Genomic DNA, 26,917 nt, shown 5'->3' with positions numbered 1-26,917 from the left:
GTGACGCACGTCGGTATCGTATTCAGAATATTCGTGTTAATTTCTAGAAAAATTTCCGTTCTCCGATTAATGGAGTAGTTTTGTTTTTTTTTTTTTTTTTTTTTCGTATGTTTCTGAATGGTAGTGAAGGTACCATGTTATTATAATTGTACGTTTCAATTTGCGTAGATTCATTAGAAGAAATGTATTCGATCCAAGGAGATCTCCGTTCAAACTCTGTGAAAGTAAAACGTTCATCTCAGTATTAAGATGATTTATGAATAATAGTGCTATAGATAGAGTGTAAATTAAATGGGTAATATAAAAAAAAAGGTAATATAATTGTAGGGTGCCGTGCCTTTGTACCCATAGAATGCCCTCCATAGAGAAGCAGGGCAAAAAAAGTTACGACCCAACAGTATTGCTACGCGTGATTAGCTAAGCTTAACTTGTTACTACGCCTACCATAGGCACTAAATGATCATTTATTTCTTATACTCTAGTACGAATGAAGAATAATCGTAAATAGAATACGTAATGTTAATTTTCACATTATTATTATGTTGTAATAACGCGAAGCGTTAATAATATTAACATTAGCCTCTAATTTATTGTAATAAAAATCTTGGCAATCCTACATTTATGTGGTCAGACCCAGTATTGCCACGTAAAGCGTTATTAGTTTTAAATGTATCGAAATTAATACTGTTAGGTATTAATTTATATCAGGACACTAGTATCGCATGTAAATGAACGTGCGTCACCGTTTCACTCTTAGGAATCATTCAGTTTGCATTGCTGTGTGCGCTAAATATTAGGAAATTTTTCTACACGATAAGTTCTTTGTACTGTGCATCTACAAATTTTTGAAATACTTTTACGATCAGTCGATGAACTCGAGAAGGAAAGGAATTTTGAATAATACTGGGACCAAGAGTTTGTTTCTCCTGGATGTAGAGAGAAGAAAGAAAACTACACGACAAATTGGGATAATGGAATAATAAAGCAAAAGGGACTATAATTCCTCGGGCGAGTCATGGAATATTCACGATTCAACAAATAAACCAATCGCGACATGTCATTTTTATTTCGATTGAGGAACGCGACTGCCGTATGAAGACATATTCCACTACTTTTAAATGCGAAGCTTATCAATATAAATATAAATTAAAATTAAAAATCATCATTATTATTATATTTATATATATATATGTATATATTAAAAATATAAATATTTATATTTGGCAGAGTGTCCCGGTACACTTGTCACATTCACCGCAGGTATCATTGTTGTCGTCATTATATATATAAATATTTCTAACGTATCGCGTATTTGCAATGTAATATGTTACTTTATGCTTTGCGAGTCTTAATATCATGATTATTGTTTTACAACCATTCATATATTTGCATAAATGCAGCGTCGAGACTACGTTTTCATACGAATCATTAATTTTCGTTAAATTATTGATTAACACGAATAGCTATGCATATGTTTTTAATCGAGCAGCAAACATACTATTTAGACTGATTGAGCTTCTATGATTAATGTCAGAAACTTATTTTCTTTAAAGGTCTTGCTGTATGAGTTGTGCTCCCTAAAAAAGTCTCCACTCGAGATTTTCCCAATTTGTATATAAAACTAAAAGCCGAGTGTATATATTATATATTAAGCGTATCTATATGTTACGCTAAGCAAGGAATAAGCCGTAATCGATCGTGAACACTAGTTAAGAGTAATAGAAGAGAGAAGAGAGGAATTCACGGTGAACTTTGGAACGACCAAATCTATGAGAAAAATCACGTATCGGTCGTCTAACATTACATTTATTATCATTCATAATGAAAACATTCGAAAATTAAACGCTCTGGCTTATTGTCTAGTCATTAGATTAATACAATTAGGCCCAAGTACCTGATAATTGCCTGACATACCGGGTATGATCGTAGGGCTGGCAATATCATTTGCTGCATCTAAATCAGTTGACTCTTCGTGTACAAGTATTTTTTTTTTTAAACAATACTTTCTTTTTTTCCAAAATTCATACCCATCGACAGTAAACTAGAGTATAATTTAATGCACCTCGTTCTTTTTAATTGAAAAAGAATCAATTATTCCCAATTAATGTATTCATTATCAGAGCTACTTGGGTCTCGTTATTCTTAATTATTATGCTTAAATTAAGTATATTCGAGCTAGAATTAAACTTAAGTTACATTTTTCATAAACATTCCGTTTAAGCGATGTAAGATGTCTAATTGCACGATAAGATTATTACGTAGGCAGTATGTCAATTTGCTTGTAGGCTAGCAGCCTAAGCACGTTTTCTTTAATCTTTATTTTTCGCTCTTTCGAAACTCTCCGATAATAAAGAAAATAACATCACGTTTCTCCCAAAAATACGCACACGACATATTTATATGGTGTACCAAACGAATTGAATCTACGTAACGTATCGAATCATCATAAATCTAAAACCCTCCATTAATAATAAACCCCACGTCTGTACTACAAACTGTATAATACTGTAAGATTAATCCCTGCAATAAGAACTACAATATTTCACCGATTAAAAAGACGAACTGAAAGTCATGTAGCTGGTTGTGAGATCGAGCAAGTGTCTTTGTAGGCTTTGCTGTTTTCCACTCTGATCTTTAAAGTCTGAAGAGAATTTTACAAGAGCTTTTTATACCGAAGGACACGATCGAGCAACCTGAGCCCAGGCATGAACAACGATAAGATGATATTATACAATTCTATAGTGATCTCCAAGGCTTTTTTTTTCGATTTGATTATCGTTCTATTTTGTACATAACTGTGACACGACTATACATTTTTATTCTTGATTAAACTGGATCAGATACGTTCGGACTACTGTAAATATATATAGGCTCGATCATGTAACAGCGACGAAAAAATTACAATTATTGTAGAAACGATAATGTCTTACGAAATAAACTGCAAATTAACAGAAAACAATGACTCTACTTCTTGGCATTGTATCCTCATTACACCAATATTAATTTCAAATAAAGAACAGCGTCGTACATGAATTGAACATTTATTTCAGTAATAGTATGACTTTAGTCAACCAAAAGATTATCATTGCTCACTGCATTAATTTAACGATTACATATCAATTGGCATACATTTCATACTTATGCATATGTGTAAGAACATATTTCTTAATATTTCCTAGCTAATGATGAAATCTATCTTCCTGCCATAGAGTCCCGAATTTTTTCATCGATCCATCGACGATAATGAGCGACTCTCACGTATACACCAGGTTTATTTGCTTTTCCACAGTGTTGACCCCAGCTGGTGATACCGTATAGCGTAAAGGCTCCTAAAACCCATTAAGCGTTTCATTGAAAATTCTTGTTTTATTTATTATTTTTTTTTTTTCAGTAATAAATACAAAATTTCACACGTATTACCGTTATGATGACACGCCAGTGGCCCTCCAGAGTCTCCGTCACAGGTGTCTACACCCTCATCAAGATGCCCAGCGCATACCATACCGTCGCTAATAGCTCCTTGTCCATATATATATCCAGCACGACACACTGATTGATCCAATAAAGGTATCCAGCCATATCGCAAATTTCGCGATTGCGCTAAAAAAAAGATAATCCGATTAAATTCGACATATTCTCTCATTTCACGAAAGTGGTTAAAATGCAGGAACAGAAGAGGACGAAAGCTACTTACTGGTTTTACCGGTCTCTATACTACCAAATCCACTAATGGTACAATTCAATCCAGCGGAATATTCCGTGTTCTCCACTGGTAAGCAGATTGGCATGACGTCTTTGCCCAATGGAATACCCCTACCCTTCAGTAATACCAAGGCAATATCGTTATTCATCCTGTGCCCTTTGCGAAAATCCTCGTGGATGTAATAATCCTCAATATTGGCTTCAACTTCTGTCCCCTCCTCTATCTGCGTAGCATTATAAACCTCGTATATTTCACGACAGATTTTTGCATAACTAGATTAACAATCACTGATATAAACAAGATTCAGTTTTAATTTCATCTTGTAAATTTTTAAATTTAAATTCCATCAACTTGGAGTAGAAGTAAAGCAACGTAATATACCGCAGAAGTTAATGCAGTAAACTTACGTCAGTATTATAATCACCAGCTCGGACGAAGTATGTACCCTTGTTGTAACCCTCCAAGCAATGCGCGGCTGTTAATACGTGCAATGGTGAAATTACAACTGCCCCACACCAGTGACTCGATCGGCTATGGCCCCGAACACGTATACTTGCCTAACAATATTTTGTTCTATATTATAAATTTGTTTCATCAGTAATTACTCAAACGCAACACTGTTAATGCCTGTATTTCTGCATTTTCTGAGTATTCGAAATATTTTAGCATTTAATTCTGAACATCAAGAGAACTTTCAGAATGTGCAACGTTAACATATGCTGCAGGAAGGATCGAGTGTAAAGAGGAGTTTGAGGGAAAACAAGCCTCGTGAAATACAAGCGAAGCTGAAATTATGATGCGAGATTGTACGTACGTGTTTCTAAGACTCTTTGTACGTGACTTTTATATGACTCTTTGTGTTTTACCTGCCACGGATAAGATCCCTTAGGTGCAACAGAACCGCGAACTACTTTCTCGAATATCATATCTTCGTTCATGTCGAAATCTTCTGCTCTCTTGCCGCAATGGGCCGGAAGTAGATCATCGATGCTCACTTCCGCCACTTCCGGCTCTGTGTTCCAAGATGGCTGTTCAATCAAGAGGAAAATCAGGGTGTAGAAAAGAACAAGACATTTGCTGACGTATAACAAGAAGAATTACGTTTATTTTACGTTGTAACTAATCTATCATATCTCGTATAGTTATTTTATATTTACATATTCGATCGATCTATCCACGTATCAATACTTATCCAGATCTAACCTCTTTTCTATAAGTTAAATATTCGAATACTCTCAATTAAAACACTGAGCACGAAATAATTTAGCTTTTTCGATAACTTGCAAATAAATTTACCTGCGGATCGTTAACGTCCCCTGGAGAACAAATTACACCTGCGTCCTCCTCGTGGTCACAGTTGTGCTGACCCCAATGATTATGTTCGCATCGATACAACTGTGATTCGTTTCCGTGACAGAAAACCTATATAGACGAATAGAATGTTGATTTAGTTTTTGAAGCACAAACAATATCGTTATCGAAAAATATATAAATATACACCTCGTCGAGCCAGATGGGTCCATGCCCTGGTCCAAAATAGCCATTCTTCTTAGCAATAGCTATTCCACCATATCCCAGTGATCGACAAATCACCTTGGCTGTGGCATTGGTAAAATCGTCATCGCAAACCGTCCCCCATATACCATGGTGACGAACTTCGACCCTGCCTTCCATAGGATTGCTACCATTGGCCAAACGAATTTCGAACGGTGCCTGATGGATAAAATATGTTGACACCCGTTTCGTTCGATCGTTATAGGACTGCTTATAGCTTACCTCGCAATGTTCCGGACTCTCGTCCGAATGATCGTCGCAATCCACGACCTCGTCACAAATAAACGGTGTCGGTATGCAAACTGGACTGTTGTCGCACTTCCAGTGACCTTCTTGACAGCTGTCAACCGCAGTTTTGCATACGACACCCACGGCCTCTTCCGGTTGACAATTGTGGACACCCCATCTGAACACAAAAAAGAGAGACAAAAACTATCGTTTTCGTCATGTCGAAGAATAATTAAAAACTCAAATTCTCACCCTTCGAAGTCGCACTCGCGTAAGGACGTTTCGTTCCCTCGACACTTTAACTGATCCACCATGAATCTTGTCGGTGGATCCATGTTCCCGTAATATCCACCTGGCCGAACTTCCAAAGCTCCCAGGACGTAGCCCAGCTCCTTGCAAATGACGTCCGCATTTATTATTCCAAAGTTATCGTCGCATACTTGACCCCAAACACCCAAAACTGTAAACAATCGACTTTCACTCATCGTTTCTCGTCGAGCACTCTATTTCTGATGATTCTTAATTTCTTCTGATTAATTATTATATTTTCGTTGGATTAATTACTTTTCACCTCCACTCTCCCTTCGCTAGTAGACTCAGCCCCAGCTAACCGGATATCATAATCAAGGTTCTCCACTGTGCAGAGGCTCTCGTCAGTACGGTCGTGACAATCATTCTTTCCATCGCACACCTGAGTCTGATTGATACACTTCCGGTTACCACAAACGAACATTCCATCACAGTTGATGCTTCGGTCTTTCATCTCGTAGTAATTGAAATCTTTGCTGAATTCCAAAGCTCCCGTCATTCCCACATTGCTGTCGCTCAGCAAACACACGTTACCCTCCGCTCTGTCAGGGAAGCATTTCGTAATTAACACTACTTTCAGGAGCTCTCTTAAGTCATAATATAGGTCCATTCCAGAGAAAAAGGAAAAAAATTGCATTACTTGTGGGCAAATGAGCGGCAGGTGAAATCAGCCTCTTTGCATCTGAGAGCACAGGTTTTCAAAGGCGTATTCAGCCACTTTTCCACATCGTAACCCGTTAACCTTTGCTTAGCAGACTTCTTGAAAAGGTTCAGATAGTCCCTACATGTCTTCTCATCAGCTCCGTTTGTGCAATCCTGAATATATAGTATATATACATTTATCAAAGAGGAATTAATTCCACGCTATTTTCAATTCACTGTGATCTATTTGGCGAATTTCACCTCTTCTCCATCGCAGACCCAAGGTGCTGGTATGCATTCGCCAGGTGAACACTCAAAATGCTTTGGTTTGCATTGTCCAGTTGTCTGGGTCCTTTTTTGTTCTGGAAAGGAGCAAGAAATTTAATAGATCGTGAAGTCCAATTAAGCGTACCCTCATGGATCTTTAGAATAGTACCAATTTTTCCACAAGCTGGAATATCACAGTATTCCCTTCGTCCATATTCCCCTATAAAACACCATGGCCTGGATTCTTTAATTGGATTGGGATTTCTGCAATAATTGTGACTTTTTAAAGAATCTCTGACATCCCGATTTGGAACCTTGCAAATATAAAGTGCATTTATTATAAAGATAATAATTAAATATACATGTATATATATATATATATATATTAGGGTGGTCGTTAAAACTGGTCTGTTTTCATTTTTACCGAGACCATCTCCAAATCTACTCGAAATAAAGAAAAATAAATATCCGTGAAATTTTTGGGCGCTGAGAAAAAAAAGGTTAAATATCACCCGAGCCACGCTTAGTTTTTTCTGTTTAAATAACACGAAGTTTTGACGGACTGTGGAAATAAATTTAGAACATTCCGTAATTGTCTTCTTCAAAATGTTTAAATCGTAGATTTGGAGATGGCCTCGGTGAAAATGAAAAAAAAAAACAGTTTTAACGATCACCATAATAAACAAATAGATATACTGTTTACAACAAACTTACTTGAACAGTTAAAGGATGCGCTACAACATCGTTCCCCCAAGATAAACACTCCTTTCCAGACATAGTCACATTGGCTTTACCAACATATTGATTTCCCTTCCCATAAATGCATCCTTATTAAGGATATATCGATAATTTAAACAATTTTCTTTTTGCAATATACCGGCAACGAGTAGTAAATTAATCATACAAACCTATATCTTCGTACGGTTTTTTGCATATGTAAGAATGACCTTTGGTGGATGTAGCACAATCTTCAACGTCCCAGAAATAATAATCAGCAAGACAAATAGAGTCTGGCCTATCGTGACATGGGAAGTTTCGTTTTATCACCACGCAAACTGGTCGAGATCCAACCCAAGGCATCTCTTTCTTATCGGCCATCCATCCAGGCCACCATTTGGCAAATCTATAGGAGACAAAGCATATCTCAGACATAATTTAATAAAATAAAACTAAATTGTAAATTCGTCTGCCAGAAGACTCACCTGAATTTAGCACGACTCGCATCTTCCCACAGCCACAGGGTCCTGTTGAAAGTGGTAAATCCAACGCCGGAAGTCATGATGGAAGTAACTTCCGGATACACCTGCAGCAACCACTCAGATACGAAATTGTTTTCCGGTTGGCTAAGAATGTCGATCAGCTGAGAGCCCCTGTTGGCACAGTATTCGAGTGCTTCCGCGTGGTTCAGGCCAGTATCGGGTCCGGCCAGATGATAGCACTGACCCTCGTGAGCTATTTCGTCCTTCTGACAGTGAGCCACTCGATTTGCCAGACAACGTACTCCAATCGCATCCCTTTCAACTCGACATTCCTGCTCGTGCTTAAATCTGTAAATCGCCCCGGAAAAATCCGTCATTCCATTAACGTTTCACTTTTGTTTTTTTCAGTCACACTACTAACCTGCAGGCTTGAAATCTGGTCTCGTTTCCTAAACAATCTACAGAGTTTGCAGCTATCCAAATTGGTATATCGGTTTTATTGGTTCTCCCTTGCCAAGCCATCTCGGCGCCTCTGTAGAATAAAAAAAAATTTCTCTATATATTCAATATATCGCGTTTTAAATTGTTTATGAAGAATATAATGCTTTACCTGGGATACCCAAGCTGTCTGCAAACTACGTGAGCCTCCTTAAGGGTCCATCGGTTCTTAGAATCACAAACAATACCCCAACCTGGCCTAGATCCTTGAACCTCCACGTAACCATCCCTAGGCCCTGTGCCACCCCTCAAACGTATAAACTGTTTACAATAAATATTAAGATACGATTCAGACTTATATTCGCTTTTTCTTATCAAATCTCCCAGTCTCATTTACCTGGCCAGAAATTGGCGTCAATCGACGCGACGGCTTGTCGGTGGTCAAGGGCTGAACTGGTGGTATGTAGTAAACCGGAAACGGCGGTTCATCTGTAAGATTATTTTTCAATAAATTGTTGAATTGGATAAATACGCTAGCTAGTGATATTAAAGGCGTTTAAAAATGGAATTGATGTTTGGCAGCAAATTAAACAAACTCATGCAACTGTATAGTTATGAAGAAAGGAGCATTCAGAAAGATTAAAATAAAAACTTACCTATGCTGTATTGTATATTTTTACGGATACTGCCTTGAAAGAAGCATTTGCTAAGGATATAATAAACTTAACTTAGGTACCTTGAAGAGAAGGCGCAGCTTCGATATTGAATAGCTCGATATCCGTCTTCTTCTTATTAATCTTCATAATTACGGATGATTCCTCTTCCTTGGGCTTCGTTTTATTCTCGAAAACCAATACCGGCTTCCAAACTTCTTTTTCGTCCAGAACGTCCACATCGTACTCATCGAGTTTTGGCTCAACGGGAACTTCAGGAACATCGAAAGTCAAATTCTTCTTTGCTAATCTATTAAAACTTTCATCTTGATCAAGATCCTCCGATTCTTCGTATTCGATAGATACGCTCGGAATATTTGGATCAGTAGTAGTGGTAGTTGTACTGGTACTCGTGACTGGATTGGCTTTTCTCGGTGGTATTCTCTGTACATGAGATTCTTGTCTCGGTTTAGTAGCAAGAATAATATGCTTATCAGGTCCTTTCTGTGTAGTGGCTCTTTCTGTGGTACTCGGCAGAGTAGTTGCAGGGAAGACAGGGTAATTTATGGGAGCAGAAGACTCTGTATTTTTTGGAGGTATCCTTTGTATATGCGTCTCCTCGATTTCATCGGGAAAAACAATTCTGTACGAAGGAATCTCTGCCGAATTAGTTTTTTCTGTTGTAAAGCTAGTACTCAATCCAGAAGCCTCAGGATTGAACAAGATTCTATTGACACTTGTTGAGCTACCAGACCTTGGAAAATTGGACTGACGATTTACAGGTGGACTGTAATAGGGTGGACGGAAGCGATCGTAAACGCTTTCATAAGTATCGTTCACAATGCTACTCGAGTTGTCTCTATTATTGTTCCCAGATGTTCGTGTCTGCGAGTGACCTTGATTAACCTCCAGCTCCTTTGTAATAAAGTGTCCTCTAGTTCCATTTGAATTGACGTATATACCATTGGGATACATAGGCTTCATTTCATTCGATGAAGTGCTTTTGGATCCTGGAAAACAAAATTACTTTCTACATCTAAGCAAGGATGTTCGAACAAATCAACTTTAATCCCATCTGACACTTCTAAATTACCATACCTGTTCCTACCTGTCCTCTAGAGTTTTGCAGAATATTTGCCTGACCACCCAACTTTGAGTTGTAAGCTTTATCATTAGGCTGATGATAAATATTAGTTTCAGGGTCCAATTCATGGAATTTCTTTTCCGCTATGCTTTTACCTATCGAGTAATTTCGTTGAGTTTTCTACGTGAAGTGTTGCAAACCGCTATAGTTCTATATATAATTTTTTGTGCGGTTATCTTTTGAACATTACATACCATTTGCGAAGACACAGGATTGTCCCCAATTAGTATCAACGTTAAACCTTTCACATTTGTTCAGATCTAAAGTTTCATGCATTCTTTTGTTAAGATCAATATTAGTTCTTGACGAAAAGCTTAAAATAACTGCTGCCAGGTACATGCTGCAGTTTACCATGCAATGAGAAGAATTTGATGGTAGAAGATCGAAAATAAGTTTGGAAATTGTGCAGGTAATTTGTTCAGGCAATTTAGTGATCTGCATTAGGATTTCATGGTCAATATTATACGCACCTACTCGAAGAAAAGAGTTTTATGGCTTACTTTCATTCGCAAACACACGAATACTGTCAGATATTTACCTTGGTTCCATGGTAGTCCTTGAGATTGATTAGGATTCTGGTTTCCTTCCTCTATCCCCCTCCAAGTGCTAGGCTTAAAGACTCCTGATTGATTTCCTGGCATTTCCGCTTGACTCCAGAACGTTCGATTTTCAGATTTATTATCAGCATTCGACCCTTGAACCTGACTCGATCCTTGCAATTCTTCCGGTAGCTTATAGCTACTATCTACATAAATGTTTCCATCCGATGATGGAGTCTTGTTAAAAAATGGGTAAAGAAAATCTGGCAGAGATCTGCCATGTTCTTCCCGCTTACGATTCGATTGATTTAGTCCCTGAGATGATTCGAATAAACGTGGTACATCTTGCGTTCCGGATGGTTCGGAATCAGAAGGATTCGAAAAATTAGACTGGTCCCAATGTTGTGACTCATCATCGACACGATGATGATCATGATTATGCGGAAACTCGTCATTTACTGCCCCTCCGTTAAAACCAGGAAAATGGTGGTGATTATGATGATGCTGATGGTGATGATGATAATGAGGATGCAAATGTTCGCCACCATTTGGAGAATAATTTGGATCCGACGAAGACCAGTCATGATTATGCTGATGATGATGATGATTATTATTATTATTAATATTCGATGGTGGAACAAAATTTGGCTCTGAATCAGGCTTTAGCCATTGGTCATTATTTTGACCATTCCAATCAGGTTGCTGATTATTCCAATGATTGCCATTAATTCCTCTGTGGCTGTTATTTTGAATACCACGATTCTGCGTACTACTATATTGTTGATCAGGATGATAATTCTGTGTATTTTCATCTGGAAGCTGTTGATTTGGATTATAGTTTCGTCTATTTTCATTTGAAGAATCTTGATTAGGATTGTATCCGTATTGATCGGGCTTTTCTCGTCCATCGTGAATCGATCCAGAGAATGGTCCCCAAGTTGGTACACGGGGTGGTACAGGCTTGGCTGTAGTTGTCGTATATTTCCAAGAACCACTGTTGCTAGTACCTCGAGGTTTCTCTACGTGAAACGGAATTTCCTTCGTGTTTACTTAGTCGCTAATGGAAAGTAATTAGAGAGAAATTTGATAATTATCATTACCCTCGCTGCAGCCAGGAACGTTGTACGGCCAATCGCAAACCGTAGTTTCAGGATTGAAAGCGGTTCCAGGCCCACAGTCCATTACAAAAGTACCTCCGTTGGTACATTGAAGAAACTTTTTACAAGTATCAGGATGAGGCAAGAGACCAGTATAACCTGCAGGGCACTTGGGTTTTCTGGCAGCTGTTAAGTCCTTGTAATCAGCTTTTGGTCCATACTGGTGTTTCGATTCGTGGGGGTGTGGATTTGGAGGTACCAGTGAATCAACGAAATCGTCGTTCTTCGATGCTGCAGTATCCACTTCTGAGATCAGTTGGGTTTATTGAGAAATAATATACACACACACGAGCTTGTTTGTTATTTCATATTTACCTTCGCAGCCTCTAACATTGCGAGGCCAATCGCACACGCTGATAGCAGGATTAAAGACAGTACCAGGACCGCAATTCATCACAATAGTACCACCATTGGAACATTGCAAAAACTTGGCACAATCCGTTGGATGCGGCATCATGCCAGTTATGTGTGGAGGACAACGTGGTTCCTGCAACGGTGATGATCGTACGAGTTATGGTTTAACGAGGTACACAAAAATATTCCTTAGGAAACAAGGAAACACAATACGTTATTACTTGTAAATTTTCTCCTTTATGATGCAATTGACCCCCATCTATCAAGGGCTCTTTGCGTTCAGCGGTGTCGGTATAAGCGGCCGTTTGAAATTCGACCAGTTCTCCTCCGTAACATCGAACTTTGTGAGGAAAGTCGCATTCCATAGTTTCGGGATTGAAAAGAGTTCCTGGTGCACAGGGCTGAACGAAAGCTCTTCCTTGCCAACAGTTTACGAAGAATTTACAATCGGGCGGGTATACGAACTGACCGGTGATATGCGGATCAGGACATTGGACACCTTTCCGAATATCGTATTTGGCTAGTTTAGGTTTTTCGGACAATAAAATTTTTTCTTTACGTGGTTTCTGAAAGATACAAAGTGGTATAAGTATACGGTATAAGAAAGGAGGAAGAGAGAGTATACCTGCAGGAAAATTAACATGAGATACCTTGCTATCACTGCCAATTCCCTCGTACAAATTATCCTCCATCTGTACCTCAACGTGCAATTTGCCCCGATCCTTTGAAGGAAGCTTGTTCTCGAAATCAAGGTAAGCCATATTGGCATAATCCCCATAAAAATGGGTATTCCCACGGTAACTGGAAGGAGGGTCCGGATCAGGGGGTCTGAGACCTTCGATCTGTTCAAAGCTCTGGTCGAAATTTCGGGCATCGTCGGTCTCGGTTCTTTGCTCGATTTGTCCATCGGGAGACTTGGCCCAAGGAGTCCAACCATTCGACGCTGAACTGATTATTCGCGGTTGTCTCGGATAATCCGGATCGGACCATTTCGCGGATCTAGACGGATCATCCGGAGGATGCGATTGGTTCCCAGCCAGATACCACGGCAGAATTGGCTCGCGTCTCACAGGAGGCTTTGTAGTTGTCGCGCGTGGATCATAGATCTACAAGAAAACACGCGTGTCAACGCGAAGAAGATTAGAGTCGAGAATTATCGAAACGATTGAGAAAGTAAGGTCCGCGGAAGGAGCGAGCGATAACACCGTCGTTCACCAATCACCGTTCGGCTGTTACGTTTATATTGGAACTTTGAGGATGTATTTGAGGGAAGAGTCAGGGTTGGAGGGAGGGGGGGGGGGGGTGGAGTACGATAGCCGCGAAGGAAGTTGACGATGCTAAGTTTGACGTACCGCCAGTGAGAGTCCAACGAGGTGGGCGCAGCAGAGGGTGAAGAAAAAAATTCGTGGAGGCGTCATCTCCGAAGCTCTTTGAAGCAGCTGGCATGGCACTACTGACCCACAAGTGCCTCGAGATTGGCGGGTTTCACGCCCGCGTCGCTCCCCCAACAGCGATGAAGACTATGAGGAATCTTGGGGAAAGACGCACGAGCGTATACCGAGAAGCCGAAGGGTTATCTTGGAGGTGAAAGGTCGCTGCTGATGCTCGTCGTGGCATCTCTCATGCTCGAGGAGGATTCCTCTCGACGCAGATGGTGCACGCCAATTATTAAACTGACTCGCAAATTGACCCACGAGTCAATAACGAGGCATGCCTCGTGATACGCGTCACACGCACTTGTCTCATGTCCTAACACTACGCGTTATTACGACCGATTTTAAAATGGGAAATAAATTACCCTCACTCTCGCACCTATAACCAATGTAAATATTATTTCTCTAGCTTTAAGCGCGTTTCTTTCTGTATAACAAAGGCTGCAAGAGCGACTAGAATCCAAGAGAGTTTTCTTGTGTACCAATATTATAGAGTGACGATACATGCGATATCGTGTATTAGAAGTGTGACGCGCGTTTTCCGCGTGTGTTACTCGGAGTATAAATTGCTACTGCAGTTTATTCAACTGACAAGGGACCTGTTATCTTAAATCACTATTAGGAAGAGGCGATATTTTTACGGTTCCTTCTAAATAAACGATGTCGAGCGTGTGTTTGACGCTATGCTAATTCGCTACGCATGAACGGAATTTATTTAGTTTACTGCTATATAGCTCGTAAATGAACCGACTGTTAACATTGTGACGTCAGCTTTAATTATGATCTCGGTACGGTAACCATATAGCCAGTTGCAATTCGTGGTATTGCAATACTGGCAAGTCACAGAGAGGCAGTCTTATTTAATCCGATGTGTCGGGAAAGAAGAAAGTATGTATACAGGCGTATGTGTAGTTTGTAAACAACCATTGTTTGGCCTTTCAGTCCACGCGAAACGTACCAGCGATTAGCTTGTTTTTATTCCTCGGTTCTTCGATGACTAAATTCCATAGATCTGTTTCATGGTCGATCGTTAAACCAACTTGTAGATAAGAGGAAGTCTGTATAATCTCTGTTGTTAAATGATATTTATTGTTCCCTTTTAATAATATGCTAAATTCATAAATTACTTATACCTATCTTTTTTCCGCTGAGTACAAAGGTGCTTGAGTGTTTCAAACGTAACAAAGTTGATACGATTATTTATTACTATTTCGTCAGTTATTATAAACGCGGGTTAATATATTCATAGATAAAGAATTGAATTGATTCATGGTTAATTGTAGTGATTCAGAGGCTTGTGTGACAACGATGAATCAGCATCCCCCTTTTCAATTATACCCGCCTAAAAGTACGAAACTTATATAGAGTTATTTTTTATGAAACGGATCTTTTAATTTGTACGATTGAGAAAAATATAATAGAGAGCTCTTCAAATCTTTAGTATACTATTATAATTAATTAATATCTAGTTTGATGAGAGCTATAATTTAATCGATACTGAATCTATCATTTAAAATTGCTTAATGATTTATAGTTTTAATATATATATATATATATATATATAGAAGAGTACTAATAAACTTACACCAGGTCAATAAAGAAAATACAGGCTTCGACTATTTCACCATTTTTATTGTTATTTGTTGATTGAATTCCGACGGAAAACCAATTCTATAGTCATTAATACATTTAGTTGTATTTATCCACGATTCCCGCAATTGGATCTATCAACCAGTGGATAATCGCACGTTCGTATTGCTGGATTAAATTCAGTTCCTGCACCACAGCTCTTGATAAAACAGCCACCAGGATCGCATTCTTGATATTTGGTGCAATCTCCAGGATACGCCATGATTTGTGCCTGAATTATGATGTTTTTCAGCAATATAAAATGAAATTCTTATTTTAAGAAAACTTAATCTTTATTGTGCCTAAATACTTACAGATACAGAGAGTATGACTACATTAATGCACAACAACACAAATAAACAGATTACACCAATCTTGGCCATTTTAGATCACTCTTTGAATCGTACTTAGTGCAATAACTAAGATTCATCAGAGTAAATGAGCATTATATATACATCGACATACAGGAAAAGATCTACAATCTTACTATCGGAAATTAGACATATTTATAATTTATAATAATTTTATTTAACATTGGCACGATCTTTAGACGATTTCCATGACCTTACTTATGCTTGTCGGGCAAGATCAAAGGTGTAGATATTATTTTAAAACTGTTTACTTGACGGAAAGCGAAAACACGTGCAATTGTAAAGCTACTTTATTTAATTATATATTGAAGTATCTGCAGTTATATACTTACTTTGTTCCTTCCCCGGTAGCAAAATTAGCCCAAATGACGTAAACGTGACTGGCTTCCTGGTGATAATGGCGTCATCTGGACCAATTTTGCTACCGGGGTTCAGCTTAATCGTTCATTTCATTAAACCCAATCTTGATTGAATGCGACCATATAAAAGTTTATATGGATTTTTTATGTCTGCTCTTAGCCCTACTAATCTAGTAAAACTAGGTGATATTAAAAGTAAATTTTGGAAAAGACCATAACAGCTACTTGCCATCCAATACAAAGAAACACTCTGAAAGTATTATTTTCTAATTAATAAGTACATATATCTATATTCATATATTAGCAACTAGTGTAAGGTAAAAGATTCTTACAGCAGGATTATGCGCTGCTATTGGTATCATAAATATTGTTAATATTCTTACAAAATTAATCAATATTTTATGATGAAACTTTATCATATTTGGATCTTTCATCATTAAATTAATCTAGCAAAGAAAATATATTTTAATAATAAATGAGAGAAAGGATTAAAATTTATTCTTTAAGTGAATGAAGCATTTATGTACCTCTATGATCAGTAAATTAAGAATTCCTAGAGTTATAGGTAATATCCAATATTGATCAGTGGCTGTTAAATTGGATACCCATCCAAAACCTTCAATGCTCAACTCTTGATAAATGTTAAAAGCATCTAAACAAATAAAAAAATCAATATACAGTAAATAATATAAAGTATATATATTAAATCTTACCTTCAGATTTATAAGGCAGCATAAAGCTAAGATTTCTTAGAGATGCTGTCACTACAATCCACAAAGGCACTTGGACTAATATCAATACAACACTCTTAGCAGGATGACAGTTCTTTTCAATAATTAACTTACTCCATTCTTCTTTTCTCTGTAAAAGTCAAATATATAAAATAGTATTTTTATAAAAAAATGTTTTTTTTTTACACTTGATTATAATTATCAATTTATATATAAATACTTTTAAGAAGAACCATTTCTTAGCATCTGCTTCTGTCCATCCTTTTCTTTCGATATTATTTTTAGCCAATACATGCAAAGAGTGAAGAGTATCCTTAAACTCTTCAGCTGCGGTTACCAACTTTTGAGCATTATGTATCTAAAATTTACAACCTACATTGAGTTATAATTATTAAATAAATAATGTAAACAATAATGTAAATATTTACCTGAACCACTGACAATGGTAAAGTAGTTGCTGTTCTAATAATTATAGTGCCAATAATTAAAGTAGCCCACCAAGGCAATCCTGTAGTACCATGTAGCCAAACCCAAGAGTTCTGTGCAAATTCAACTGGAGCACTTTCCGAAAGTACCTTGAAGATATTAGGTAAATCTTCTGAAGAATGTATTACACTATTAGTAGGTAATGTTAATGTAAGATTTGAATTATATCTAATAATACTCCAGTTCTCAAATTTATTGCTATTAAAGGATATTTTAGGCATACAGTGTATTCTATCATATAAGTTGTTTCTGGAAATAACATTATGTAATGCTACAGACGAATATTCTCTAATTGTCAATGTTCTACAATATTGAATTTGTATTTTTTTCTTTTCACTCCAAATAGTATTTCTTCCAAAACTTTGGTAGGTATAAGGAAAACCATTGCTATTTACAAAAATTTTGCTAGTAGTAAAAGGCAACACAATTAAATTCTGCAATCTTCTGATAATCATTGTTAAATGAAAAACTTTTTAATGTTTCTCTAAATTATTTATCAACATCGATCTAGATGTTCTTTGGCTATTAAATGCAGATCAATGCAGGTTAGGTACTGTATAATATCCTGCATTTATTTCTCAATATTTACAAATTTGCAATACAGAAGTTTGTGATTTAAATGGCGTAAAGAATAAATAAACACATGAATTAAATTAACATTACATTGTTCTTTCTACGATACAACTCATCATAACCTTATTCACTTCATACCTCGGTCTACCGCCCTACCGGAGTACCGGATCGGGTCAACGCCCTACGGGGCTGAGTCTGCGACCTCCGTCTGCCTGCTCTATCTTAATAAGAATTTGTGTGTGATTACCGATATTTTCCTATATATATGCAATATTTGTACCCTGACTGAACTGGCCTATCAGGCCTGTACTCTGTAGCATTTTAAAATCAAAACCAAAACTACTATAATTGTAAAATCTATGTACCATTTATGATATTCATATCATATCACAAATATACAATTATTTTAAAATTAGTATTTTAATAACAAAAAAATCATAAAATTAATTGTAACCAAACTAGTCTAGGTAAATTTGGAAAATAAAACTTTCAAATTATGGATAAAATAACATTTGCAAATGTATTTCTATAATTATAGTTTTTCGTACAGCCACATATAAAATATATTTAATATTAAACAGCTGTATAAGAGTAATGCTAAATACTAAAATAATTAACCTAAAATTAAGTTTCAAAGTAAAAGTTAATAAAGCTGAGAAAATATTGTATGAAGAAATTCCTAAGTCATTCTTAAATTATTAACAAATAATGAATTAATAGTATTATCTTAGCTTTATACAATAAAAATTAATGTGACATTTCTTTTTAACATTTGTGAAGTATATAAAACTGTAGAATATACTGTTTTAGTCTCTAGGATATTTATTTATTTCAATTTTCCTCCTCTTTTGTCTGAACATAATTGTGTAATAATTGTGTCACGTGCTCAGGAGAATATAAACTGACAGTAGAACATAAGTCTCCAACAAAGCTTTTAAGATCATCTTTATGTAATGCAAGATCATCCTCATGTACTAATAAAACAACATTATTCTCACTATTTTCACTATTCTCTGGTACAGACTGAACATCGTGTCTTTTTTCATAATAGGTGTTTAGAAGATCGCTTGTATCAACATTTTTATCTACTGCATTTTTGCTTTTATTTAATGATGATACATCATTATGGCAATGATGCTCTAATGAAGGGCTCACAAAATCTTCAAAATTTATTGTTTCATCATTTTCTTTGATTAGGCTCCATTGTAGATTATTGCTAATCTCTTCTATTGTCTTCCCATAAATATTTGTACTTAAAACTGCATTCATGATTTGTTTTATCACCCAGAGATAAATACGTTGAGAAAAATGCTTCTTATATTTATGATGTATTGCTTGACGTACATTACTGAAACTTTTATTACAGAGAATACAATTTCGGTCATGCAATCTCATTAGATGGTCAGTATACATTTTCAAAGAATTAAAGGAGGATTCACACGCATCACACTGAAATGATTTTGATGTATGTGTATATTTTTCATAATTACACATACTAGACAATTGTCTTGCATCAATTTCTTTTATATACTCCTCAATATTTATAATATCAGCATGTGTTTCATTTTTATTTTTTTTACTGCAATCAAGATTATTTTCAAATACAAAATGACACGATAAAATATGGTAAGCCATATGCTGAGAATAGTATATCTTTCGACAAAGATGGCACATTCCTGCACTTATTTTATGTATTTTCCACAAATGATATTTAGTTCTACTTAAAGAATGATATACTAAATTACAAAGTACGCATTTATACTTCCAAAACAGTCTGCATGTTAAGTAAGCGACTAAAAACTGCTCACTTTTATCTCTTGATACCTTCAATTTTTTTAATCCAATTTGACTATCCTCATTTTTCAACTCAATCATGGATGTACTACCGGAAATATTTAAATCTGTATCCTGTATAATATCAGCATAATCTTCGCTGTAATCAAATACGATATCTGATTTCACGTAGTTTTCCGCTTCAAATATTTCTTCTGCGTTTAAGCTTTTTAAATTTGTTAACACTTTATAGTTTTGTTCATTAGTATTTAAGTATGTACATTCTTTTTCCGATTCATCATCATACCTAATGTTATGTAAACGATACAAATGTTCGTAGAGATCTTTTGCAGAATCAAAATTTAAGTCGCATAATAAACATTTCGTAGATAAATCTGGATCATTCTTCAATTGATTCCATTTATTGGTGGTTTTGTTCAAATTTCTATCAACTCGCCAAGCTTCTTTTGTTTCTATGGCTTCTAACCCCGTTTCTTCATATTTGAATTTTATTATGTCATCTTTTTTGATAATATCATCGTCGGTCATTCTTAACCGTTTATTTAATATCTTTTGCGTTTCTTCAAAATTACATTGTTTTTTCTTCAAATTTCTAATTTGGCCTATTTCAGTTGTATCTATGCTGGATGCAATTTGAGTCTCAGGTTTATCTAATTTTATTTTCTTATTTGATTTTGAATTTAAAGCAATTATTTTTCTTTTTTTTCGGCTAACTTGATTCTCTTTTACGTTGTTTCTTACTGAACTATTTCTCATTAAAGTTTCATCCTCTTTTGCCTTGTTTTCCATTGAATTATCTCTCATTAAAGTTTCACCCTCGTTTACATCGTTCTCCATTGAATTATTTCTGATTGAAGTTTCATCATTTTCTACGTTGTTTTCCTTTGAACTATTTCTCATTGAAATTTCATCCTCTTCTACGTCGTTTTTCATTGAATTATTCCGCATTGAAGTTTCGTCATTTCCTACGTCGTTTTCCTTTGAATTATTTCTCATTAAAGCTCCTTCTTCCAGTTCCATTTTCAATTTAGAAATTTCACGTTTTTCTAAATATTCTATACATGCACTTCTCATATTCATTTTATTAAACAAATGTTTAATTACATGCTGCTCAAGATGTGCTAATAGTTCTGTATCATTTTTTTGTATTTCATTACATATTATGCACTTATAACTATCCACGCAAGTATGTTTGTGATCATTGCATGCATGTCTATTGGTTTTATGAAGTTTATTAGATGGATTTATATTTTTATTTGTAATGTTATTATGTAATATTTTCATCTTGTTTAACTCTGTTGAATTTTCTGTTGGGTATAAAATATTTGAATTGACATTGATAGCTCTGTTTAGATTTCCTTCATTCATTAGCATATCATTTTGTTGCTCTCCAGATCCTTGTAAAGAATTAAATGTAACAGACTGGGCGATTTTTTTACGATCCTTATCATTGATCAAACTTCTTTTATTTTTCTTAACTATTGCCAAATGGGTTTTGTCATTCTTATGTGTCTCTACTTGATTACTTAAGTTTGGCATAACTATGGGAAACTCACTTACTAATTTAATTTCTTTTTTATTTTTATTTTTATTACTCTTCTCCTCTTTGTCATTATTCACTCTAATAATCTTTTTAATTACAGTTCTTTTTACATTTAAAGTTTGATTTCTGGATAAAATTATTTGTTTAACTTCTTTGTTGCCTAAAGAATTAATAAAAGTCTCTTTACTTATCACCATAGTATCTTGTTGTTTTCCAAATATTTTAACAAAATTGCTTAAAGTTAATGTATCATCAAAAGATCTACTTCCTTTTTTATTTTTTTTATAGTTTACAATACTCTTAAATTCTGGTTTCGTATCTTTATTAATTTCTGAATATTTCTGCTTTGTTTGTTCCTGGTTATTTATTTTTGCAGTTGAATTCATGCTAGAAAATTCTGTTCCCATCATATCTCCATATGCTATATCATGTAAAAAATACAAATGATCCTCCATGCCTTTTTGTGAGGTAAATTTCTTTTCACACAGAAAGCATTTTTTTAAGTCACTATTATGTTTTGTGAATTTTTGCAATTTATCAACAGACATATTTTCCAAATTCTCCACTGCAATATTTTCATCTACTTTGCACATTTTTACAGAATTATTTAAACTTAAAGCTGTACCTGTAGACACATCTGTATTCAGAATTCTTTTGTGTTCAAGGCTGGTGACATTTTCACTTTCTGCTGAATTATTACTCTCTATTCTGTAAGTAATGGAATCATTATTTGAATTTAGAGTTTTACTATTAGAGTCAATTTCTTTTATATTTACATTATTGACTCTATTACTTTTTTCTTCCAGTACTGTTTTAGACATTACTAAAGGAGGATGTAATTCTACATTATTATTTTCAGATTCAAAATTGGTCAAATTTGTTTCGCTCTCTATGTTACCCTTTTCCTTAAGTTTTGAGATCTTTGAAGAACTATTTATGTTCACTGAAGCTTCTGCAGATATGATTGTATTCATTGCTACTCTGCTTGGTATTACTTTGCTAACATTGTTGACTAAATAATTCAAATTTGTTCCAGCCTTTCTTGTATGTTTTAGTAAATGTCTTTGATAACTTATATTATATAAAAATTTTGCTTTGCATATATCACATTGCCTTTTAAATGCTTTTGTAGATTTAATCAAGCTTTTATTTTGGTTCTGCTGAACATTTTTAGTTTTAATTTTTCTCACGACTACTGCTTGTGGTAAAATTGTTTCCACTGTTCCTGGTTCTCTTGTAACTTCTACTTCTTGTTGAGAATCACTTTCTGTTATTATTGAGTCACTGTTATTAGCAGAATTGTTTAAGTCATGTTTGTCCATGTCTTGAACATTTTTTCCTACTGACTTAATTTCTTCAATTTGTTTGGTATGCTTCATCTGTCTATCACTAATAAATGTTGGTTGCTTTTTCTGAATATTTTTAGTTTTAACTTTTCCAACTACTTCTTGCGGTGAAATTATTTCTACTGTGTTTGGTTTATTCTTAACTTCTAATTTGTGTTGCGAATCACTTTCTGTTACTATTGAGTTACTGTTATTAGCATAACTTTTGAAGTCATGTTTTTCCACTCCTTGAGCATTTATTACAACTGAGTTAATCTTTTTAATTTGTTGAATATGTTTTATTTGTCTATCAAAAACCAATACTGGTTGCTTCTTCTGAATAATTTTATTTTTATCTCTTTCAACTATTACTTTTTGTGGTGAAATTGTTTCCACTGTTCCTGGTTCACTTGTAACTTCTACTTCTTCTTGGGAATAACTTTCTGTTGTTATTGAGTCACTGTTATTAGCAGAGTTCTTTAAGTCATGTATGTCCATACCTTGAACATTTTTTACAACTGACTTAATCTTTTCAATTTGTGGACTGTGCTTCATCTCTCTATCACTTACGAATGTTGGTTGCTTTTTCTGAATATTTTTAGTTTTAACTTTTCCAACAACTACTTCTTGCGGTGAAATAGTTTCCACTGGTTTTGGTTTACTTGTAGCTTCTAATTTGTATTGCGAATCACTTTCTGTTACTACTGAGTTACTGTTATTAGCACAACTTTTAAAGAAATGTTTTTCCACTCCTTGAGCATTTATTACCACTGAGTTTATCTTTTTAATTTGTTGAATATGCTTTATTTGTTTATCAAAAACCAGTACTGGTTGCTTCTTCTGAATAATTTTATTTTTATCTCTTTCAACTATTACTTTTTGTGGTGAAATTGTTTCCACTGTTCCTGGTTCACTTGTAACTTCTAATTCTTGTTGAGAATAAATTTCTGATGTTATTGAGTCATTGTTATTAGCAGAATTTCTTAAGTCATGTATGTCCATATCTTGAACATTTTTTACAACTGACTTAATCTTTTCAATTTGTTGACTGTGCTTCATCTGTCTATCATTAACGAATGTTGGTTGCTTGTTCTGATTATTTTTATTTTTAACTTTTCTAACGACTACTTCTTGCGATGAAATTTTTTCCACTGCTTTCGGTTTGCTCGTAACTTCTAATTTGTGTTGCGAATTACTTTCTGTTACTATTGAATTACTGTTATTAGCACAACTTTTAAAGAAATGTTTTTCCACTCCTTGAGCGTTTATTACCACTGAGTTTATCTTTTTAATTTGTTGAATATGCTTTATTTGTTTATCAAAAACCAGTACTGGTTGCTTCTTCTGAATAATTTTATTTTTATCTCTTTCAACTATTACTTTTTGTGGTGAAATTGTTTCCACTGTTCCTGGTTCAGTTGTAACTTCTACTTTTTGTTGGGAATAACTTTCTGTTGTTATTGAGTCACCGTTATTAGCAGAATTCTTTAAGTCATGTATGTCCATACCTTGAACATTTTTTACAGCTGATTTAATCTTTTCAATTTGTTGACTGTGCTTCATCTCTCTATCACTTACGAATGTTGGTTGCTTTTTCTGAATATTTTTAGTTTTAACTTTTCCAACAACTACTTCTTGCGATGAAATTGTTTCCACTGGTTTTGGTTTACTTGTAGCTTCTAATTTGTATTGCGAATCACTTTCTGTTACTACTGAGTTACTGTTATTAGCAATATTTTTGAAGTCATGTTTTTCCACTCCTTGAGCATTTATTATAACTGAGTTAATCTTTTTAATTTGTTGAATATGTTTTATTTGTCTATCAAAAACCAGTACTGGTTGCTTCTTCTGAATAATTTTATTTTTATCTCTTTCAACTATTACTTTTTGTGGTGAAATTGTTTCCACTGTTCCTGGTTCACTTGTATTTTCTAATTCTTGTTGGGAAAAACTTTCTGTTGTTATTGAGTCACTGTTATTAGCAACATTTTTTAATTTATGTTTTTTCACATCTTGAAAATTTTTTCTAACTGACTTAATCTTTTCAATTTGTGGTGTATGCTTCATCTGTCTATCACTAATTAATGGTGACTGTAAATTTTTATTATTAGGAAAGTCCATTACAAAGTCAGTACTTAAATATGTACAAGTATCATCATTACGATCTAAGCGTGTCAACGTATAAGTGTTAGGAATATCCTTGATATAATCTGGTAAATCTCCATTCTCGGAATTGGTAAGAAACGATATTGGAATATTTGTTGACATTTCTGGTGTTACTGTTGTTTTATTCTTAACTACTTTTTTCAATTCACATCTTGTATGCTTATTTGTTATGTGGGTTTTTAAATTTACAAAACTATCAGACCATGTAAGACAAAATGGACATTTAACTTTTGATACTTTCCTGGTTTCATCTTGCATTGCTTTTATCTGATCAGTTACAATTTGGGCTTTCTCACACATTTTACAAGAACAACCATTTATATCATCTTGATTATTTTTACCAACAGCTTTTGTAATACTATGATTATCATTAGTATTTGGTACTAGATTAGTGCAAAGTTCTGATGGTTTAGAATTTGGCTCAATATTATATGAGCTACTACATCTATTTAATAAAATAATTTCAGGTCTATCATTCTGTGCAATATCATTTCTTTCTTTCAACAGGTTATTCTGGTTTAACACAACTGCTTTAGTTGGAGTTACTAGAGGTTTCTTTTGCATAGGTTCCCTAGTGAATTGTAAATTCTGTTGTCTTCTTTTATTTCCAGGCATTCTGTTAATAGCTTTCAAATTATTTTTCCTAAATAATAGTTTTACAGTGCTTCCTTCAATTTGTATTTCTTGAAGGGATTTAACCATTTGAAGGCTATTTTTCTTATTATCAATGGATAATAGTTTCGATAATACCTCATTTTTAGGTAATTTTAATATTTGGTGAAGTATTGGAGAATGATGTTGGACTGATTCTTCAACAGATTTTTTATTTTTAATTTGTTCACTTTCTACTTGTTTTATGCTTTTAACAACTGGTGACTGAATTGAACTTTTCTTAAGACTTTTTGATAATTTTTTCTTTTGACTTAAACCTACTGCTAAACTATTGTGAGTAACAGTTTTATTTTCTGAAGCAGAGGTAAAGTTTTTAAATTTATTGGTGGGTGTAGCAGTTGAAAGTTTTATTTTTCTTACTGCTCCTAGACTTTTAGTAATTTGTCCTTTGACCATACTATCTCTAGTTTCAAGTGATTTTTGTTTTCTACCATTTGCCTTTGTTATGTCATTTTGATCATCAAGACTTTTGCTTGATAAAGCAGAGATATAGCTGTTACTTAATTTACTGTGTGTGATACTGTTACTCTCATCTGAAGTCAATTTTCCATTCCTATTTGTATCTTGGTCATTTTGTGTTTCTTGACGTTTTAAAATATTTGCAGTTAGTTGTTTCTGTCTATTAAATTTTAACAAAGCAGGATGATTATCAATTTTTATTAATGGTATTATTATTTTTCTATTATTGCATATTTTGTTATACTCTCCATCATGTTTTTTCTCACTAGTGCAAACATTCTTTAGTTGATTCTCACTTTCAATACTGTTTACTTCTTCCTTGTCTATAAGACTTGAATTGGTTTCAACATTCACTACATTTCCCAAGTGATTTTTATTACATTGAGCATACTTTTCATTAATTGTAGGTGGCGATAAAACATATAATTTTTGAGATTTGACTTTCTCAGTATTTGGTTTCACTGGTTTATTAATGCGTATTAACTTTACAATCGGTATGCGTCGCCCCTCATTTATTTCTTTTAATAGGCTTTCTTTATTAAATTTTTTATATCTTGTAGATATTTTATGTTTTTGCTCAACGTTTCTTCTAGTTCTCATTTTTGCAATTTTTAGCTTTGCTAAACAATAATCTACTTATTTTCAGTTAAAGTGTAACATATCATCAATGATCAGCGTTGCCAACTCCGCCATTTTGAATTATACTACGGTGATGTATAGTAAGTGGCTAGAGCCGTGTTCCGTTTTAGGCTTAAAGGGTCGGTGAAACGTTCGCAAATGCAATGCTAATTCGAAGCCAAAAAAAAGTGATCATTCTAAACTCTAAACTCTAACTAAGGGCTGGTTGTTCCACCTATTGGCAAACGTCTGGATAAATTTATCCGTTTGGTAAAGCTTGAAATTGAATAGAATTTACTACAGTTTGTAAATTTTACCAAGCAGATAAATTTTACCAACAGGTGGAGAAACCGGCCCTAATAGACGACAACACACGTTAAATTATAAATTACCATATAACTTATCTAGTTTATCTTCAGAGTATCTTTATTTCGATCTCACGATCGTGAAAACTGCTATTTTGCCTTCGAATTCAGGTTTCCAGCATTGCATTTGCGAACGTTTCACCGTTACCGTGCCTTAACGGGATCCCTTACGCCTACTTTACCGATGGTTCAAGTCAATAAACAAT

At 34.8% G+C, this 26,917-nt stretch overlaps 4 protein-coding genes across 8 annotated transcripts; all 4 read right to left on the bottom strand.

Annotated features, from left to right (window-relative positions):
• Window positions 1–78: 78 nt before the first annotated feature.
• Window positions 79–13,926, bottom strand: teq (Tequila). Of its 5 annotated transcripts, XM_066743657.1 has the most exons (28): window positions 13,540–13,920; window positions 12,838–13,293; window positions 12,409–12,753; window positions 12,149–12,320; window positions 11,777–12,079; window positions 10,973–11,695; window positions 10,676–10,882; window positions 10,092–10,232; window positions 9,077–10,003; window positions 8,738–8,829; window positions 8,513–8,661; window positions 8,324–8,434; window positions 7,906–8,250; window positions 7,612–7,826; window positions 7,418–7,530; window positions 6,873–7,017; window positions 6,698–6,798; window positions 6,435–6,610; window positions 6,050–6,336; window positions 5,738–5,945; window positions 5,480–5,663; window positions 5,204–5,416; window positions 5,000–5,125; window positions 4,570–4,731; window positions 4,111–4,260; window positions 3,695–3,926; window positions 3,421–3,600; window positions 79–3,329 (listed from the first exon to the last, which is right to left on the bottom strand). In XM_066743657.1, the coding sequence occupies exons 1-28, from the start codon at window positions 13,603–13,605 to the stop codon at window positions 3,193–3,195; spliced, it is 6,666 nt and encodes a 2,221-aa protein (XP_066599754.1). In that variant the 5' UTR covers window positions 13,606–13,920; the 3' UTR covers window positions 79–3,192. The 5 variants fall into 5 exon arrangements, with proteins under 5 accessions (XP_066599754.1, XP_066599753.1, XP_066599755.1 ...); XM_066743656.1 differs by having other exon boundaries at window positions 10,676–11,695; window positions 13,540–13,921; XM_066743658.1 differs by lacking the exon at window positions 10,092–10,232 and having other exon boundaries at window positions 10,676–11,695.
• Window positions 13,927–15,231: 1,305 nt separating this feature from the next.
• LOC136783471 (uncharacterized) lies at window positions 15,232–15,776 on the bottom strand. The gene is made up of 2 exons (XM_066743664.1): window positions 15,564–15,776; window positions 15,232–15,481 (listed from the first exon to the last, which is right to left on the bottom strand). Exons 1-2 carry the CDS (start codon window positions 15,630–15,632, stop codon window positions 15,320–15,322), a joined length of 231 nt encoding a protein of 76 aa, XP_066599761.1. The 5' UTR covers window positions 15,633–15,776; the 3' UTR covers window positions 15,232–15,319.
• A 116-nt stretch (window positions 15,777–15,892) lies between these two features.
• On the bottom strand, window positions 15,893–17,913 carry LOC136783470 (cytochrome c oxidase assembly protein COX18, mitochondrial). Its single transcript, XM_066743663.1, has 6 exons — window positions 17,139–17,913; window positions 16,931–17,068; window positions 16,693–16,840; window positions 16,507–16,631; window positions 16,312–16,425; window positions 15,893–16,229 (listed from the first exon to the last, which is right to left on the bottom strand). The coding sequence occupies exons 1-6, from the start codon at window positions 17,649–17,651 to the stop codon at window positions 16,065–16,067; spliced, it is 1,203 nt and encodes a 400-aa protein (XP_066599760.1). The 5' UTR covers window positions 17,652–17,913; the 3' UTR covers window positions 15,893–16,064.
• Window positions 17,914–18,597: 684 nt separating this feature from the next.
• On the bottom strand, window positions 18,598–26,406 carry LOC136783467 (repetitive organellar protein-like). Its single transcript, XM_066743655.1, has one exon. The coding sequence runs from the start codon at window positions 26,326–26,328 to the stop codon at window positions 18,601–18,603; it is 7,728 nt and encodes a 2,575-aa protein (XP_066599752.1). The 5' UTR covers window positions 26,329–26,406; the 3' UTR covers window positions 18,598–18,600.
• Between the last annotated feature and the right edge of the window lie 511 nt (window positions 26,407–26,917).

The sequence above is a fragment of the Prorops nasuta genome, unplaced genomic scaffold (assembly GCF_024137725.1).
Source record: "Prorops nasuta isolate Cenicafe-Biocafe unplaced genomic scaffold, Cenicafe_Pnas_1.2 PNAS00033, whole genome shotgun sequence".
NCBI classification, from domain to species: domain Eukaryota; kingdom Metazoa; phylum Arthropoda; class Insecta; order Hymenoptera; family Bethylidae; genus Prorops; species Prorops nasuta.
This window is presented reverse-complemented; position numbering and strand designations above follow the sequence as displayed.

Bases quoted from the DNA above. Each gene is read 5' to 3' on its own strand.
- LOC136783470 (XM_066743663.1), bottom strand. From the start codon at position 17,651: ATGATTATCAGAAGATTGCAGAATTTAATTGTGTTGCCTTTTACTACT. The intron at 16,426-16,506 runs GTACATAAATGC...TTTCTTTGCTAG, and splicing joins TTAATTTACTGATCATAGAG to ATTAATTTAATGATGAAAGA. The intron at 16,230-16,311 runs GTAAGAATCTTT...TAATACTTTCAG, and splicing joins TAGCAGCGCATAATCCTGCT to AGTGTTTCTTTGTATTGGAT.
- teq (XM_066743656.1), bottom strand. From the start codon at position 13,605: ATGACGCCTCCACGAATTTTTTTCTTCACCCTCTGCTGCGCCCACCTC. The intron at 13,294-13,539 runs GTACGTCAAACT...GTTTTCTTGTAG, and splicing joins TCGTTGGACTCTCACTGGCG to ATCTATGATCCACGCGCGAC. The intron at 3,601-3,694 runs GTAAGTAGCTTT...TCTTTTTTTTAG, and splicing joins TATAGAGACCGGTAAAACCA to CGCAATCGCGAAATTTGCGA.
- LOC136783467 (XM_066743655.1), bottom strand. From the start codon at position 26,328: ATGAGAACTAGAAGAAACGTTGAGCAAAAACATAAAATATCTACAAGA.
- LOC136783471 (XM_066743664.1), bottom strand. From the start codon at position 15,632: ATGGCCAAGATTGGTGTAATCTGTTTATTTGTGTTGTTGTGCATTAAT. The intron at 15,482-15,563 runs GTAAGTATTTAG...ATCATAATTCAG, and splicing joins TAGTCATACTCTCTGTATCT to GCACAAATCATGGCGTATCC.